This window comes from Lonchura striata, chromosome 1 (genome assembly GCF_046129695.1).
Source record: "Lonchura striata isolate bLonStr1 chromosome 1, bLonStr1.mat, whole genome shotgun sequence".
In the NCBI taxonomy this organism is placed as follows: Eukaryota; Metazoa; Chordata; class Aves; order Passeriformes; family Estrildidae; genus Lonchura; species Lonchura striata.
The window spans coordinates 135,954,465-135,971,369 of NC_134603.1; the positions used below are offsets into that span (position 1 = coordinate 135,954,465).

At 36.9% G+C, this 16,905-nt stretch overlaps 1 protein-coding gene across 1 annotated transcript in view; it reads right to left on the reverse strand.

Moving 5' to 3' along the window:
* ITGA8 (integrin subunit alpha 8) overlaps positions 1 to 16,905 on the reverse strand; it is a 110,890-nt gene that overhangs the window by 77,038 nt on the left and 16,947 nt on the right. Inside the window, exons 7-13 of the mRNA XM_031503826.2 lie at positions 16,660 to 16,785; positions 15,506 to 15,550; positions 14,030 to 14,073; positions 13,001 to 13,057; positions 12,769 to 12,821; positions 7,113 to 7,318; positions 4,775 to 4,966 (exon numbers count right to left, since the gene is read on the reverse strand). Coding sequence (XP_031359686.1) covers positions 4,775 to 4,966; positions 7,113 to 7,318; positions 12,769 to 12,821; positions 13,001 to 13,057; positions 14,030 to 14,073; positions 15,506 to 15,550; positions 16,660 to 16,785 — 723 coding nt within the window. The remainder of the gene's footprint in view (positions 1 to 4,774; positions 4,967 to 7,112; positions 7,319 to 12,768; positions 12,822 to 13,000; positions 13,058 to 14,029; positions 14,074 to 15,505; positions 15,551 to 16,659; positions 16,786 to 16,905) is intronic.

Here is a 16,905-nt window from a genome sequence, read left to right on the forward strand (position 1 = left end):
CTTCCCAGGGTTGAAAGTTTCCCACTCCCTCCAAGTCTGCAAAGCAGAGACTTCCATATTATCATCCCTGTCTGTGCTGATAAAGGAACAGTACATAACATCTGGAGCATCTGTAAGTATAACACAATTTACAGAATTCCCTCCTGGAAAGCTGCAGAGATGTAAACCAAAGGTTGTACTTAGTAACAAAATTCAGTCTTCCTTGTTGAAAAAAATCTCTGTATATTCACAATGCTGAGAGGTCTGTTACTGTTACAGTGACAACATCTGGGCCAGGACAGCTGAAGACAGATAGTCACAACACTGACAGAACTGCTAGCAAGAAGGAAAAGCAGTTCTGTCTGCATGCTGACCCTACCAGAGAAAGTTCCATTTTTAGGTAAGATGTTGACTAGTTAGTTATTCAGCTGTCTGTACCCTGTGCTTGTGCAATAAAGGCAGGGCATGAGCTTGAGCACTTGAGTGTAAGTACTGTCCATATTTTTGTGTAGTTAGTACAGATTAGCTGTGATTTTGGTGTGTGCAAGTTAGTACTCCCCCAGATAGCAGCTGAGAGAGGTCTGGGGAATTGCCTGGGCCAAAGACCTTTAACAAAAGGCAATATGGGTACTGCCATCCTGTTTCAGTGGTTTCATCTGATGATAGTGAGCTGTGCTGTGCCATGTAGCCTCAAACCCTGACCACATTCCCTGGTCCACTTATTTTCTTGTACAAACACAATTACTGATAGCAATAAAAATATTTGGGATTATTGTTTTTCCAAGTACTAATTCTGATTTTCTTCTCAGTAGAGAAGATACAGCTCCTTTTTTGAAGTTGGTTAAGTATGAAAGCCAGGTCAATGGTAAAATCTATATCAGAAGCAATACTTTACCCATACACAAGTCATGAACTACTAACTGCTCTTCACACAAAAATGTATGAAGAAGAGGAAAAGAGGCAGCTGTGGTAGCAAGACTGAACAATCATTTGGCACAACAACAGAACTGGCGTGCCATTCTCCACTGCACAAGGAACAATTAAATATATTAGAATTCCTTCCACAGGATTGCTAAAACACATGGCTGATAAAGGAAGTATGTCAGAAGTCTGTAACATAACTGGACTGCAGAATTATTCACTGTCTTTTCTAGAAACTGTTCAGTGGAATGTTCAAGACTTGAATGGGACACAGTAAGAATTACTTCTTCACAGAACATTCAGCTGGGCTGTGAGGTCCCTTGACAAATGCTGCACATGCCAAAAGTCTGCCTGAGTTCTACAGCTGATTGGTCAAATTCATGGAAGAGAAGCCTGTCAAGTGATACTAATTTTGGAGGTGCCATCTCTGACTCAGGGCCACCTTGATATTCTGGTTGGTTAATGCTGGGTGGATATTCTGGGAAATACCACAACAACAGGTACAATTCCCAGGATATCTATTGCTGGCCACTGTTGGTAACATGCTATGGTACTAGACAGATCTTTAATCTCTGACAATATGGCTGTATTATGTTCTTCCTTGCCTGTTCTGCTACTCCACCATTAAACCTGCCTGTGATCAGTTTTCTCCCAAATTTATTATACAACTGGGGTCATGGGAGACAAGAGACTCCCTTTCTCTGTCTTTCCTAAAGAAGACCAGAAAGGGGGAGGGGAGTAGGGGGGCAGGGAGGAGACTCCCTTTGGTGGCCAGGAGTTGCAGGAGGAGAAAAGTGAAATCATTCAATCCACAGGAGAGCTGAGGAATTTGAAGAGCTCTGTGTACTAGGGAGTTTTCATCTGCTCCCTATTTTCCTTCTCTGTTCCTGAGCTTATACTGGCATTTGGATGAAGGGAGGAAGATTTTACTCCCTGTACCAAATGGCCTCTCTTCTCTAGAAGGCTAATACATAGACATCAGTCTGAATTGAACTCCCAGCCAAGAGAGGATTTAACCTTCTTCCAATGGCATAAAAATTTGATTGTGAGTCACCCTCACTTTTTAGTAACTGTGTTACTCGACTTGTGATCAAAGAGCACTGATTGCTGGGGTCAGTACAGCGATCCTAGGATGAAGCTCAGTGGTGTGTGATAAGAAACCATATGAACAGGTGGTATCTTCTGCCCTCTAGGTCAGTGACCTGCTCCCAAAAACTTTACCTTCAGATTTAAAGAAGGCCTGAACTTCTAAAGCTCTTCTAAAAGTTCTGAAAAATCCATACAGTGCATTAGAAATGAAATGGCAGAGTAACTCCCAAGTCTCACATTCCCATTTCCTAGCATGGATATGCCTGCCTCATGAACAACGTCAGGCATAAGTGCTTGAGTAAATTATACAAAAATAGCTATAGCTATACAGGTCAGTCTTGAACAATTGAACTCTAGCCATGGAAGAGCTACATGCTTGGAGAATCTTACCTTGGACAGTGGCAATATATGTTTATACCTGCAGCCAGACATTACAGTTGTCTCTCATCTCCCAGTCTGGAACTTCTGACAACAGAACTTCTGAGAGTGTTAAGTCAGAATAATCTGATTTTATTACATTTTTCTTTTTAGAAAATGGTTACTTTTAGCATATACACGCTAGAAAGCTTAAATTTTTTTTTTGTGTGTGTTTTTTCCCCCTAATCTTTCACAACCTTCTTTGAATCACAGGCACAAACAGCAGTTTGGGAAGCATGGAATTAAAGGCTAATTTTCTAGACCTACAGTCAGCCAGATTCCATTTCTCTAAAATAAAACTTCCTTCCTAATCCTTCCAACTTCAGTACCTTGTTTCCTCCTTTTACAAGGGTTGCCCTTAGGCGTTTCCGTCAGGAGGTGAAGAAGAAAAGCTCTTTGACACTAGCAGGATTACTTACTTCATTGCCTGGTGTGTTTGTCCTAGGCTTGCATTTCCCTATATTATTTCCTTTATTTTTTTTCCCTTTTTCCCATAGGAAGGCACTCTGTTTTTGTGCTAGCATTGTGCCATGTTTGCACTATTTTTACAGCTTTGTTTTGGTGCTCCAAATCTTCATGAATTAAGGAAGTGGTGGTTGACTGGTAGTAAGAGGTTTTTCTTCTCATTTTCTGAGAGATTTTCACCAGTGCTGTGGACTGCTCATCTAGGGGAAAGCTAGTTACAGTAAATGCAGGGTGGTGTTTCTTTTGTTTGTTTTCATTTTTTAATTAGGTAATTCCTGTCTTAAAATCATATGATCTAACACATAGTGAGCTGATAACAAAATTCTGTGAGTAGGATGCAAAGTGGAGGCCACAATGACAGACAGAGAACACACAATTATACTACAATTCCTCAGTGCACATTTAGAAAGATCAAGACTCATCACCCAAATTTTCCACAAATTAGCTTAAAAGATGCTCCACATAAAAGTATGCTAATATAGCAGTGAGACTTCTGCTCTTTCTTCTCTATGTGAGTCAAACAATCTCTCCATTCCCTCTATCTTTTCAATCTTAGAAATGCCAGGAATGCAATATCCTGTTTCCTTTGGTTTTGATGGGGGGCCTCGTGGGTGCTTTAGGAAATGTTTAAATGCTGAAACTTTAATAAAGTGCTCTGTTGTCCAAGAGAACCTCATTAGTCATGGACAATGAAAGACTATTAATAGCAACATCAACAATATGCAAACAAAAAGTCAGAGTAGTGTTTAAAAGCCCTTTCTTCTCTCAAATGCTAAAGATCTTACTTTAGTCTCATGATAGCCTCACTTTATTACTTTGCAGTCAGCTTTTAAGTCTGTAAAAGTGTAATTTCTATTGTAAACACCCCTTTCCAGAAATTGCCTTCTGCTTTTGGAAAGATACTTCTTTCAAGGTTTTTACAATCCATCTCAGAAAGGTAAAAGATCTTATTTTTGTCCCTTTGAAAAATTACAGTTCTCACTTTTGAAATAGCATAACTTTCAAGAACTCTAGCCTTGAAATAACCCAGGGTAACAAGAGTGATTTCATAGTAAGTCAGGGAAGGATGGACTGTTAGGACTTTACTGTGGATGAAACTTTCACAGTAAGAAAATACGATGTTTTACTACACATCCTTACTAAGATCTCTGAATTGTGATGAAAAGAAACAGAACAGATTTGTTTCCAGATGAGAGAGAGAGTAAATGCAAGCACACTTACATTCAGACTACTTACATGGTAGGAAAAATTTTCTTTAAAAAACAAATGCTTCCCTGAAAAAATTAATGTTACAAACTTGATAAATGTGAATACATGTCAGGTAAACTCATTAGGAAGAATCAAAGTTAACCTAAAAAGGAATAGTCCATACAGCAAAATGAAAACATAAAAGGGATGGGAAAGCCCAAATAAAATAGCTGCTTTAAGCAATTTACATTCTCTCTGCTGTTTTGTAATGCAATCAAAGCCATTAACTATATATAGCTAAATGGCTCTTTGGTCAGCAAAAAACAACTTAAAAACACAACCAAACCAATCCCTTCTTCTGCAATGCAACGTGTTTTTAATTAAGAAAGAATGCCAGAATGAAGGAGACCTTACAAGTTCAATAAGCTGAGACCATTCAATTTTTGGAAGTGGGGGAAAAGGGTTAAGGGTTTCATTGTAAACTTCACATGTTTTATGTTAATACAACTATTTAAGCCCTTTCTTGACTTTCTGATCATGTCTTTTGACAGGAAAGGGAGTATTTGTTTTGTCTGTTTTTAACTCTCAGGAAAGCAAACTAGAACTGTCCAGAAATGTCTATCCTTTATTCTGACCTCTGCCTTCCAAAAGGAGCAGTTTAGGCATGATGCATTTACCAGAGTATGAAATTCCCTTTCTAATGCAAAAATCTTACCTGGGTGATCATTCTTGTCTACATCTGAGTCTCCTCTTAGAGTGAAGCCAAATCCCGAAGGCATGGACTGTGAGGCCCAGGCTCCACTGAGAACCTGGGAAGGGTTAGGGTTTAACCCATTACTGTATCCATTGTAAATGAGCACTTTCCCTCTCCTGTCTTCTCCTGCAAATGGTGCACCAATAGCAATGTCTGCAATGCAGAAAAAACCAACAACAAATAAAAAATAGGATAAAAAGAATGGACAGAATTAAAAATTAACTCCCTGCATGAAAATAGACTCAAATTGCTTCTGCTACAAACACGCAAGAACTTCATCATTTTGTACTTCTGTATGCATTCTAGTTTAAAGGCAAATATACAAAATGTTAGCAGTGTTTCTTCTGGGTCAAACTTTCATGAAAAAAGCTTATAAAATAACCCTATGAAGAGGTTATTTAATTATACTTAATAGCCAGTCCACATTGGATTCCTGTACATATTTTCAGGGCAGTTAATTAGCTTTAATAAAGCAAGATCTAATGAATGCCTGCTTCTACTTTAGTGTTTCTTAAACAGGTACAAATTTTCTTTGATTTCCCCTATCACCTTTTAATAAGGAGCAGCTGTTAGATAAAACTAATTTTCTTTTTCCAGATAACATATCCTACATAGACAAAAAATTTCACCCCCTCAAACATTCAATGCTTTAGAATGCAAAAGAGATCATTAGAATATCATGTTTTCATCTATACCAATTCATCATTTTATTGAGAAATAGGAATAATACCGAGTCAGGAATTTTGCAGGAGGTCTTAGGCACTACAGAATTAAACAGTTCAATCCTTAAAAATGAGGTGCCATATCCAAAAAGCAGAATTCACAGTGCTTTTCTTTGTTTCTGTGCATGGGATGTGGAGACAATATTGTCTAAATTGAGATCCAACAGCTGTTCTAGCTGAGCTAGCCAATAGGAAATGGTAGAGGATATATATCTATAGCTCTCATTTTTGGGTTCTCATCTAGGAGCTAATGCTGGACTTCTTTACTAAACTTGAATTGAGCACCTGGATTCTGTAGCTTCACTCTAAAGGCAGAAGTGCACCAAAGCTATATGACTGGCATATTCAGTTACGAAGCAGAAGACTCTGGCTTTAGAGTCTTCTTAGTCTTTTTACAGTGACAAAGAAAAGCAGACATGTCTTCTGCCTACCTCAACTGAATTCTGGAGAGAAGGGAGACCATCACTGCCTGCTTAGAGTAGCTGAGGGTATCTGCTATTGCTCCCAGGCAGAAAACAGGAATTCTCCACCATGAGGTTCAGCTGTGCTGAACTCCACAGTGGGATTCCAGGATAACTCAGCGAGGAGACTCTCAGCAGTCACAGTCCAATGGCTTCTACCCACAGGATTGTACTCATATTTTGTACACTCTGAACCCCAGTGCAATTCTATGACTCCTGACATGAATGATCCCTTGCATAGCAGCCACACAATGAGGACATTGGCCTAGAATCTAGTGGCTACAGCTCTTGCAGTAATTAATTTTTCCTTAGTTCATTAATTTTTCCTTAGTGGGACAGCTGTTCTAAAAGCTACTGTGCAAAACAGCCCTTCCAGGAAAAAACTTGTTGGTGTTTTAGATGCAGAGATACCTGCTTTGAAGATCGCTAACATCCTGGAAATAATAAGTAAGGAAATGCATGTAGGGAAAACCAAAATGCTACTGATCATGTCTAGGAGGATAACTCTAGGTGCTCAAGGTATCCCAGCTTTCTCAGGTAATCAAGCAGTTAGTTTAGTTGTTATGTTTGCTTAAATGTAGGCTGCCAGTTAACTTACATGAACATTTTGTTGTGTGTATGTGCTATAAGCATTTGAAAGAACCCATTTATGTACCTGGTTTTCTTAGTACTTAAGTACCAGTGGAAGGCTGACTCCAAAACAGTACTTCTGTACTTGCCAATTATTTCATTGTTGACAAAATGCACCATGTACTGAGCCTCATTGAATTACCAAAATTTTCCAAGCATTTGAGGAGAGAAAAACTCTGCTTTCAAAAAAATGAAACACCTTAACTAAGTACCTAAATTTTATTATAGTTAACAAAAGGTATTTTTATTCAAAAACACATACTAATACTTAGTAAAAAAATCACACTCTAGTCAATATGACTGACCTCTTATCGGTCAGTTTTTCATGATTTGGGTCTCAATATCGGTTTCATTAGCATTAGGGTGAATTCTGATGAATTTCAAATATGTCACGAATCCTTTTCCAGTACAGCACAGACACAATATTTGCTGCTTAGGCATTTGTAATTTCAGTGTTAGAGATATACAACATTGCATACAGATTACCATTATATCCATCTTGATTGAGATCTCCAAGGTGTGTGATTGCACTGCCAAATCTACCAAACACTTCAGCACCTGTCAGAATTTGTGCATCTTGGAAGAGGAATGCACTTTCTTGTAGGTACAGATAAACTTGCCCAACTTCTTTAGGCTTGCTCTCAAATTCTCGTTCCATAAAAAGAGGGGCACCAACTAGGATATCATCTAAACTGGAACAAACAAAAGACAGTGTCACTGAGAGATTGAGTGTAAACAACACAGTTTATACGTTTTCTAAACAAGAAGCCAGTAATTATCCTTTAGTCAGACTAACTGAAGGAAGAAGGCACTTCTGGATCCTAGTTCAAACACTTGGTCAAATCATGGTCAATTAGGGAAGGCTGTCCACAGCTATACTCAATTCAGTTTTGAGTATCTCCATGGATGGAGACTCCACAACCTTTCTGGGCAACTACTTCCAGTGTCTGATCATCATCACAGCCAAAATGTTTCTTTCTAGGTTTAAATGGAATTGCTTGTACTTCAATTCATGCCCACAATAGACAGCGAAAAATTCCACTTTGCAATTGATGATGCTGAATTCAGGAATCTAAGAGTGAATCTGTGTCACTAGAACAAATTCTGTACATCTGTTTTACTAACAGTGCCAGTGAGAGACAAATTTTAGTATTATCAGTAAGTGACTAAAAGAAAAAAACCCTGCTACTTTAAAAGAGATTTTTGAGTAACATACATGAAACACAAGTAGAGCATCAATTAATAGAGATTGCCTCATCATTTATTCAAATAGAAAGTGGGGGACAAAGCCAAAGCTCTATTTCTGAAAACACTTCTGTTCAATATTAGGTACACAAGTAGCTGCAGTGGTCATATAGTTTTCTGTACTGAGTATTAAAGAGAAAGCACATAATTAAATGATTAAAATAAGATATTTAGAGGAAAAAGTCTGTCTATTATATTACTCCAAGAAGAATCAGTAGAAGAACACAAACCAATGAAAGCATATTTTGCATGTTGTTGTTCTAAATAGTCATGTTTCAAAACATGTTACCAACAGTTATTTAGAGGGCATAAAAAGATCCTTTAATGAACTGTGAAGAATAAAAACAAGTGTGATTGACAGACTCATAAAAAGCAGAAGTATTCTTAATGGATTATTCTGAGATATTAAATGATATTATCAGATTAATTGCTGAAGGTTACTCAAGGCCATATAATAAAATAATTTGTATTATATTCAGTGGATATCGATCATCTGTATTAAGGAAGTCTGTTATTGCAAATAGCTATTATTAGACTATGTGATCCCAGAATTTTTAATTTGGAAAACATATTCTCTTGTGCTAATGTGAAAATTTTTTCAAACTTTGTAAAATTCACAGGAAACTTTCTATTCTCAATTCATCATATTTCCAATATGAGACTTCATCTATTAGCAAACAAAATAGTAAAATTGCACTACACTGTTTTTCCTAATCCTGATAGAAAAAAACTTGTACAATTCAGCAGTAGCTCAGCTACTATTGTACCACAGATGTACACTATGATTCTAAGATACACACCATAGAATTTAGCACAGAATATTTCATCTAGAAAAAAAAAAATCTCATTGTAAAACTTACACATTATATAAGTTGTGAAAAATACTTCTAGGAATGTTATTTTTCCATAAGTAGTATGTTTCCATAAGGGTAAGTGCAATTCCAAATGTCAGGTCAGTTTGGCACAACTCTCCTATTTTTTGTTAGATTTTTCCCTGTGGCATAAAGAACTAAAAAGGAAGGAAGCAGATGCTGACTTGACATCAAAGGTGGGATTTTCCTTTCACACTAAACATTAAAAGTCATTCTCTACTAATGGAAGATGTTTGTGGTTGGGACAGAATATCAGCTGAAATGGTTGCCAGGAAACAATAGCAATAACAAAAAGAAATAATGAATGCTCTTTTAAAAATAAGTTATTTTACATATGCCATGTACTAAAAGCATTACACAATAGCACTAACTTCAATTACTATTTTAGTGCCTCACACTCCAGATATTCCCAGTACATTGGGACCCCATAGAGTTAAGTGCTGTAGAAACCATGAAATAAAAGATGAGCCTGGCTCACTTGAATATTTTACAAATGAGCAATTTTAAGACTAAAGGAAGATTATTTTAGAGGTGGAAAAGAACCACATCACTAAGAGTCAGAAAGCTCCCAGTACACTGATGTAAAATAAATAGATGCTCAGATACCTTTAAAAAACTTGTCCATAGAGCAATATCTAGAGTGCCTAAAATGGTGACAAGAGACACACAGACTATCTATTGCGTACTGAAACTCTCTAAGCAGAAGCCTAACCCTGAACACAAGATTCACCAGGTGAAACAGAAAGCAAGCTCCAGGAGCTGGAGCTTGTTGAACAGAGAGCACAGCACCCTGGTTAGAAGTACACAGTACTGGGGTTATTTTTCTGGTAAAATTTCAACTTTGCTAAAATAAATAACAATGACTGTATAAAATGCATGAATAGTCCAGGGAGAAGGGACTAGAATCTGGTAGCTAAGGTGTCTCATCCTCTGATGTACTGAGGGACAGGTGGAAGGAAGGCAGACTTCTAATACACTGACTTATTTCTCAACTGGTTATGGGCAGCAGAGCCACCTGGAACACCCACAGCACTTGGTTTGTCTCCCCTCCAGGTATTCATATGTATTGCCCTCACCAAGGCTGCCCTTTCCTCACCCTCTTAAATTTACCCCCATTTCATTCAGAGCTGAGCTTTGTAGGTCAAAGCACACTGCTTCAGCAAGTCCTCTGCAAGAGGGAACTCTCTTTTAGGCAATTATAGAAGTTTGGGATTAGAGTTTGGGGGTTTGGTGCTGTCACAGCAGTCTTCTGTAGCTAGAAAGGAAGGATTTGTCAGCTACCCAACTCTCTCTAATCCTCATTTACTTTCTTCTGGCTCCTCTTCAAGTGGGTGAAATAAGCAAACAATTGCTGCTTACCATACTTTATACTCAGTTTTACCTCCCAGCTTCTACAATTTAATTATTTAGATAGCAAGCAGTCAAGGGGGTACGAGGGGTGTATGTACTTGTTGGGTTCTAAGTGCCTATGTGATTAGTATTATGCATTTTGCCGGTGAAAGAGGATGTTGCCTTTGGCCATTTCAATTGGCCTTTTAAATTGGAGGAGTTTGTATTTACAAAATTGAGAGTTCTGAGTCAAATTCAGTTTGATGTGATTACTTCTAAAAAGCCATATGAGTAAATAAAAGCAAAAGCCCCTGGACAGTAATATTAAACCATGAAATGCAATCCAGTGTGCAGTGATACTTTGAACTGGAATTCAAGGATAGAATAATGCAATAATATAGAATTTAATAACTATTCATTACATTCCATTTTTGCACTAAGATGTTAGCGTTAACATAAATTTATGTTATTTTTTGCTCCAAAACAGAAAAGTAATCAGCCAGTATTACTTCCCTTCTGATTAAAAAAAAAAAAATCTTTAAAAAGCACAAAGCTGACCACCTGCTGAGACTGTGTGCCATTTCTTTGTATCCTGCAGAGTAATAAAAAGCAGGAATATAGGAAATGTCAAGAGGTCAAAGTATAACTGTGGAAAGCTTTGATACAGGCCAAATAAAAAAAAACAGTAAACAGTTTATTTCACTATTTTTATTGGACTGATTCAGCCTAAATTGAAAGTGCTCTCTTTTTCTCTCTTTACTAGGAATGTAGCCTGTAAGCTGATGGCAAACTTGATTTATTAAGTTTCATTGTGGATTTTTCATTATTAGCAATGGGCAACTAAGGGATACTAACAGTATCCTTAATTTCACTGTTCTGCCTACAATCCTGATGTGGTGAAGATAAAACTGCATGGCCCCAGCCCACAGAACTGCTGGACCAGATCTACAGAACATTTATTCCTAAAATGAGCCTAATCTTGTAGCCATATAATGAGTCTTAATACAGCAAAGCATCATTCCTAATAATCTTGTATTATTTTTTTCAGTAAATGACTTAATTGGGTTTCTTATACTTATGAGGCTACCACTAACTCATCTTTAGTTGAATAAAATACCTAAGTGAATTTGAAGTGTTAATTTCCCTTTTGCCTTTTTTCCCTCTTTTAGTCTTCCTTTCAGATAAATGTTTCCATTGATTGCATGTCCAAACCAGAAAAGACAGACTACATATCTAATCAAACATGTTTATCAAGTAAAGCTTTTTGTGTTTTGTTTTCTGTGGGATGTTTGGATCTCAGGAAGAGTCTTTAGATTTCTTTTAAGATATAGACTGGGAGACCACACAGGCCTCAACAGCAGTTTGATTATATTATTGACATAAACTGTGGTTTTAGAGGTACACAGAAAGTATAAGACCTGCCAAGTAACCCTAGGGTTAACAGGAAATAACCTGCACAGGAAATAGTTTGGTTCAGTGAGAAGTTAAATAATAATTTCCCTGAAAGCCTAATGAGTGTCTGTTGCACCTTAGATGAATGTTCCTTCACCCTTTCACATTTGTAATACATGAGTAGGACTAAATTATTTCTGATTCTGTATACCATAAAAACCAGAATTTTCCAAAGCTGTGATACTATGACAAAATTTAATCTCAGAAACTTGGAAAGATTTGAATACTATGAAGCCACCATGGAAACTGCTGAAGCTTCTGTTCTGTTGTTGTTGGGTTTTTTTTGTAACTGCAATAACACTTTACCACCTTGTTACTTTTCTCTTTGCCTATAAAAGTCAATCTTAAAAGAAGAAATTACTTTGCCCAGAAAAATAATTTCATGCACCATGTTTAAGCACTTAATAAGAAATTATCACAAGAAGAAAAAAATGATGTAGGCATATCTGAGGCATTTTGCAATAAGCAAGAGTACACTACATCTCTAAATATCATCCTGTCTCATCTTTGTGCAGACTTCCAAGCCTCTGAGTTTCAGGGATCTTTATCTCCTTGCTAGATAGCTACAATAAATATTCTCTTACTAAAGTCCTCTAAAATATTTAATCAGACTTTACATGACTTGAAAATTAATAAGAGTTTTGTTCAACAGAGCCTGAAACCCCCAGGTATTTTAGGGATCCCCAAGTATCATGACCCGGGAGCAGAGCATCATTATTCCTCTGACACAAAAAATGCCTGCTGTAACCACTCTGGGACACAGACAATTGCTGGTCCTTGAGATGATAAAAATGGATGCCCAACCAGCAGGTACTGGAATGAGGAAAGAAAAACTGATGACATTAGAAGGCTTTTAAAACTAAGAAAAGAAGCTATGGATGAGAAAATTTTCCTGTATGTGAGAATAGGAGAATGAACTTCTGACTTTCATTTATCTCTTCCCTGTGGGAGATAGTGCTGTTTATTCACTGCTTTTCTACCTAGATCTGTTTCCTAGGACTCTGGACACTCTGACACACTGTTTTAATAAATATTCAGGAAGATAAACTCACCCAAACTAGTCTTGCAGATACTTATGCCATTGTGACTGCACAAAGTCTATGTGAAAAATTAAAATTAGAGAAGCAGAGAAGCCAAGAGAAGCATTTTGAGGTATGAAGCACCTGAAAACCTACATTTCTTAACAAATATCAATCATTGCTTCTATTAATGTTCAGTGGAGCTGAATGTATTTGGTGACCTACCCATCATTGTTAACATCAGATACTGCAACTGTGTACCCAAAATAGGATGCCATCTGAAAATAAAAAATAACAGGTTTTCATATTTGATATAAAATGTAAAGTTATTTACTGATAATCATCTTTGTTTTCATGGGCATTATTACAAAAAAAATTTATATATTCTTGAAACTATATTAAGGAAACCAGATGTGCTAGAGATACAATATTTCATCACATAGTTGTTTGACATTACCTGCTCACCAGTGAAGTTCTGGATAAAGGTCAAGTCAGAAGAATTAATAATTGAGACCTGGCAACAGAAGAATAAGGAAAGTTTCAAGCACACATGGAGATGCTACAGCATGACATCACTGCAAAAGAATTTGACACACTAAAACATGGTCCAAGAAAAAGCAGTTCTTTTTCTGTCTCACCACAGGTATCCTGTATGATCTTGAACAAATTGCTAAGATTTCATGACCCTCATGTTCCCCATGAAAAAAACAGAGAAAAGTATTTCCCTTCCTTGCTGGACACTGAACAACAGCAAATCACAGACTATCAACTAATCAGTGACTAGGCATGAAAATGTGAACTTAAAACATGAAGAATTATACACAGATGTAGAAATATATATACATACACATAAACACCTTTTTCCTAAAAATTCTACAAACAAGTCCCAGAGACACAAGGAATTTGGGGTCCACAAAACTGGAGAACGTGTCTGTGGCTGTGAACTCTTTTCCCAGTCAGGTTACTTGTGAAGCCTTTTGTCCACAAGTTAACAGCTGTATTCACAAACATATATTGTTTTCTCCCTTCACTTCTAACTGCATATAATGACTCTTTGCATCTGCATTTCAATGTATACACTTACAGCACTGAAAGTAAACAATGGGTATGAATAATCTGAATTTAGACTCCTCTGCACTGTGGACACAGCACTGCACAAAAATATGCTAATCTATGGGTGAGATTAGGTGTGATAACACTCGGTGGGTATAGGGATACTAGTCAGACTCCGGGCATGTAATTGTAATTGTGATTGCCCAGTGAAAACAGACTTCAGAAGGGACTAAGTGCTTACCATTCAAAACTCAAAGCAGTAAAGACATTTCAACCCAGCCAGATAAGCCTAAGGGTGAATGTCAGTGGCAGTTTTACCTGATTTGAAAGTTTTGTATGAAAGAGACAGAAAATATAATGTAGCATTTAACCCTACAAATACCATAATTGTCTTCTCATTATAAAAATTACAAAATGAAGGTCCAGTACATACATAGCCAAAGTTCTGTGCTCCCCTTGGGACTCCAGCAACCAACTCTGAAAAGATAAATGATCAACAGTGAACTGGTTTTGCAATCTGAGTTGTGCATGCAACATGTATCCCACACCACTTAAAAGTTCCTTGATATATAGGTTAAATCCCTTAGGATTTTGATTTGTGATCTGAAAGACCTGTAAATCACTACAAGCCATTATTTCATAAGACTATAGAATTCATTTGGTTCATTAAATTGCACAAAACATTACACTCTGACTTCTGAATACATCTATCCATGGATCTCTTTCTGTTTAGTGCTGCTTAGCATAGCACAGTATAATAAATTTCTTGGTACAATTCAGCTTGCTACGTGACAGCTGTGTATTGATGGAATAAGAATTAGTTATGGCATCACATACTAGGGCACAGAAGTTAAATAGAACTATCCTTATGAATACTTGTTTTCTTTTTGCCTACCAACAGTTTATCTCATCCATTATTTCACCTGATGCCATATAAGTGCTTGACAAATTCTGCACATTCTATCTAAAAGCATTACAAGGAAATTTTTTGTGAGTGGCATTGGAGGAATCCACTGAATAAGAACATTAAACATTAGACCTAGCTGCCTTCTAGGAGTAATTTTGCTCAATAGTGAAATCTTAAACAACTAGTAGAAAAAATGAGTAAAAAAAAAAGAAGGAAAAAGCCAAGTCCCAGCCTGCAGTCTTGTGATCTAAACCTTGGCTCATTAGGATGTCCACATCAGAAGACAGCAGCAGGAACTTCAGATAACAGAGCAACTCAGCCACCTGCTTGGACTGACCTAGCCTTCCTCTTTACCTCACTAGGATCATATACTCCCCCGACTGAATGTGTTTGCTCAGGGGGCAGTGGAAGTACTAATGAAAGCCTGAACATGACACAGGATGAATCTCAAGTCAGCCAACTATGCAATATTTTTGTGCCAGTCATTCGCATGATATACTGATTCAAAAATCATCCATTATAAAACTTTGAGTACACATTAAAAAAAACAGCCAAAAATGTAGCCTTCCATTACCAGGCTTTATAATTACACATTATAGTGTTTGGTTCAAAATTGTGTGGTTTGTTATCTATTTTTTGAATCCTTCATAATGCAGGACAGGCAACTTTAATTTCAGAGGGATTAAGCAGCATCAGTTCTGGAGCACTGGTTTACTTGTGGAAATGTGCTATGTCCCTATTGGCTTCGTGAGTCTGGACTACAGAGCAGTTCAGCTGCTCAAGAAAGCCACCCCTTACAGAATTCAAAGTTTTGTGTTACTTTAATTCTGTTATGTTTTACTGTCTAAGGAAATAATTGTCTCTGAGAATACTGAGTACAGATAGCTTAAATCTCACCAGGGTTTCAAATGTATATTAGGTATGTTCCCCTGTAGAAACCCAAAACAAGGAATTTAGTAAGTGCATGGCCATATGGTTTTCATTCAATACACAGATGCTTACCTTGTTCAGAATCCCCAGTAAATTCCCCGGCAGCCACTGAGTAACCTGTTTAAAGAGAAATTAAAAAAAAACAACCCAAGAAACAATTCTTTCAATTCAATAAAAAATTGATAAACAATTCCTTTCAAAAAATATCCAAGGACTATCAGACCTGTATGTTCAATTGATCTGCTGAATGCAAGTTTTCTAACATTAGTATACTAAAACTGTGTGGAGAAAAGGAAAATTGTTTATCACACTACTATGACTAAATTAATGGTAGGTTTGAATGTATAAGAAATTGATTCCTCTTCTCCAAAAATTAGCTTCTAAATCAATACTACTTACTAATTCATCTGAAAAAATCCCAAGTTCTATGGTGTTTTTCCCTAATAGCTATTGATAAATTCAGGTCTTTATTATTGTACTGTAATGTGTGAGTGTCCTGGCTGAGCTTTATATGAAAAACAGATTTCCAAAGATGCACCTCCTGGAACTTTAGTAAACCTGTGAGATAGTTACTACTGTCACAGTAAAGAAAGACTTATGGATTGTATCAGGGATGTTAATTTCAAATCTATGGGAAACAGTGCAAGGACATCCCTTCAAATTCCATTGAATCTTTTCTATAACTGTGTGGAAAAAACCCCTGCCTTACATGCAGAGACATATGAGACACAAGAACATTCTTAGAGATCAGTACTAATATGTACATAAGGAGCCTTATTTTCTATTAATTACATAGTAGCTTCAAATTGACTTTTGTTACTGCTTACTTACAATTGTATCTTTTAAATATCAGTGAGAATAAATTGGATATGTGTAGTACTGTACAAAATACCACAGAATTGAATTTGAATTTATCTAATAAAAATCGAAATTGTCTTTAATTACATTAAGTTCAATCCATCATCATTATTTAAGATCAAATAATAAGAACCCTAACAAGTCTTTTAAGATCTCAACCTTCAAACCTTGTTGCTGTGCATCATTTTAAGAATGTTAGTAATCTTGCTGAAGTAACCAGCAAAATACTGATTTGATGCTGTGCTTGAGGCAAAGCATGTTCAAATCCTCTCACAACTGGGACAATAGTAATGCATGCCCTGTTTTCATATTTATGTAAGACTCAGCCTTTTAGAATATATTGCTAACTCATATAGAACTCAGCTTACCCATGTAATTGTCGTCATACGAGGGTGGGGCCACTCCTGTTTGCTTCTCTCGTGCTAGTTTCCTCAGAATATCCTTGAAGGAATAATTTGCAATGATGTCCGCAATGCTTGCAGTGATTACCTGACCTGGATTCAAACAGCTTCATAAATGAAAGGGACACAAGAGAGGGCCGGATTCTACAGAACAGGGCTAACAGAGCACCAGAACAGAGCAGAAAGGATGCTAGTACTGCACAGATGCAAAGA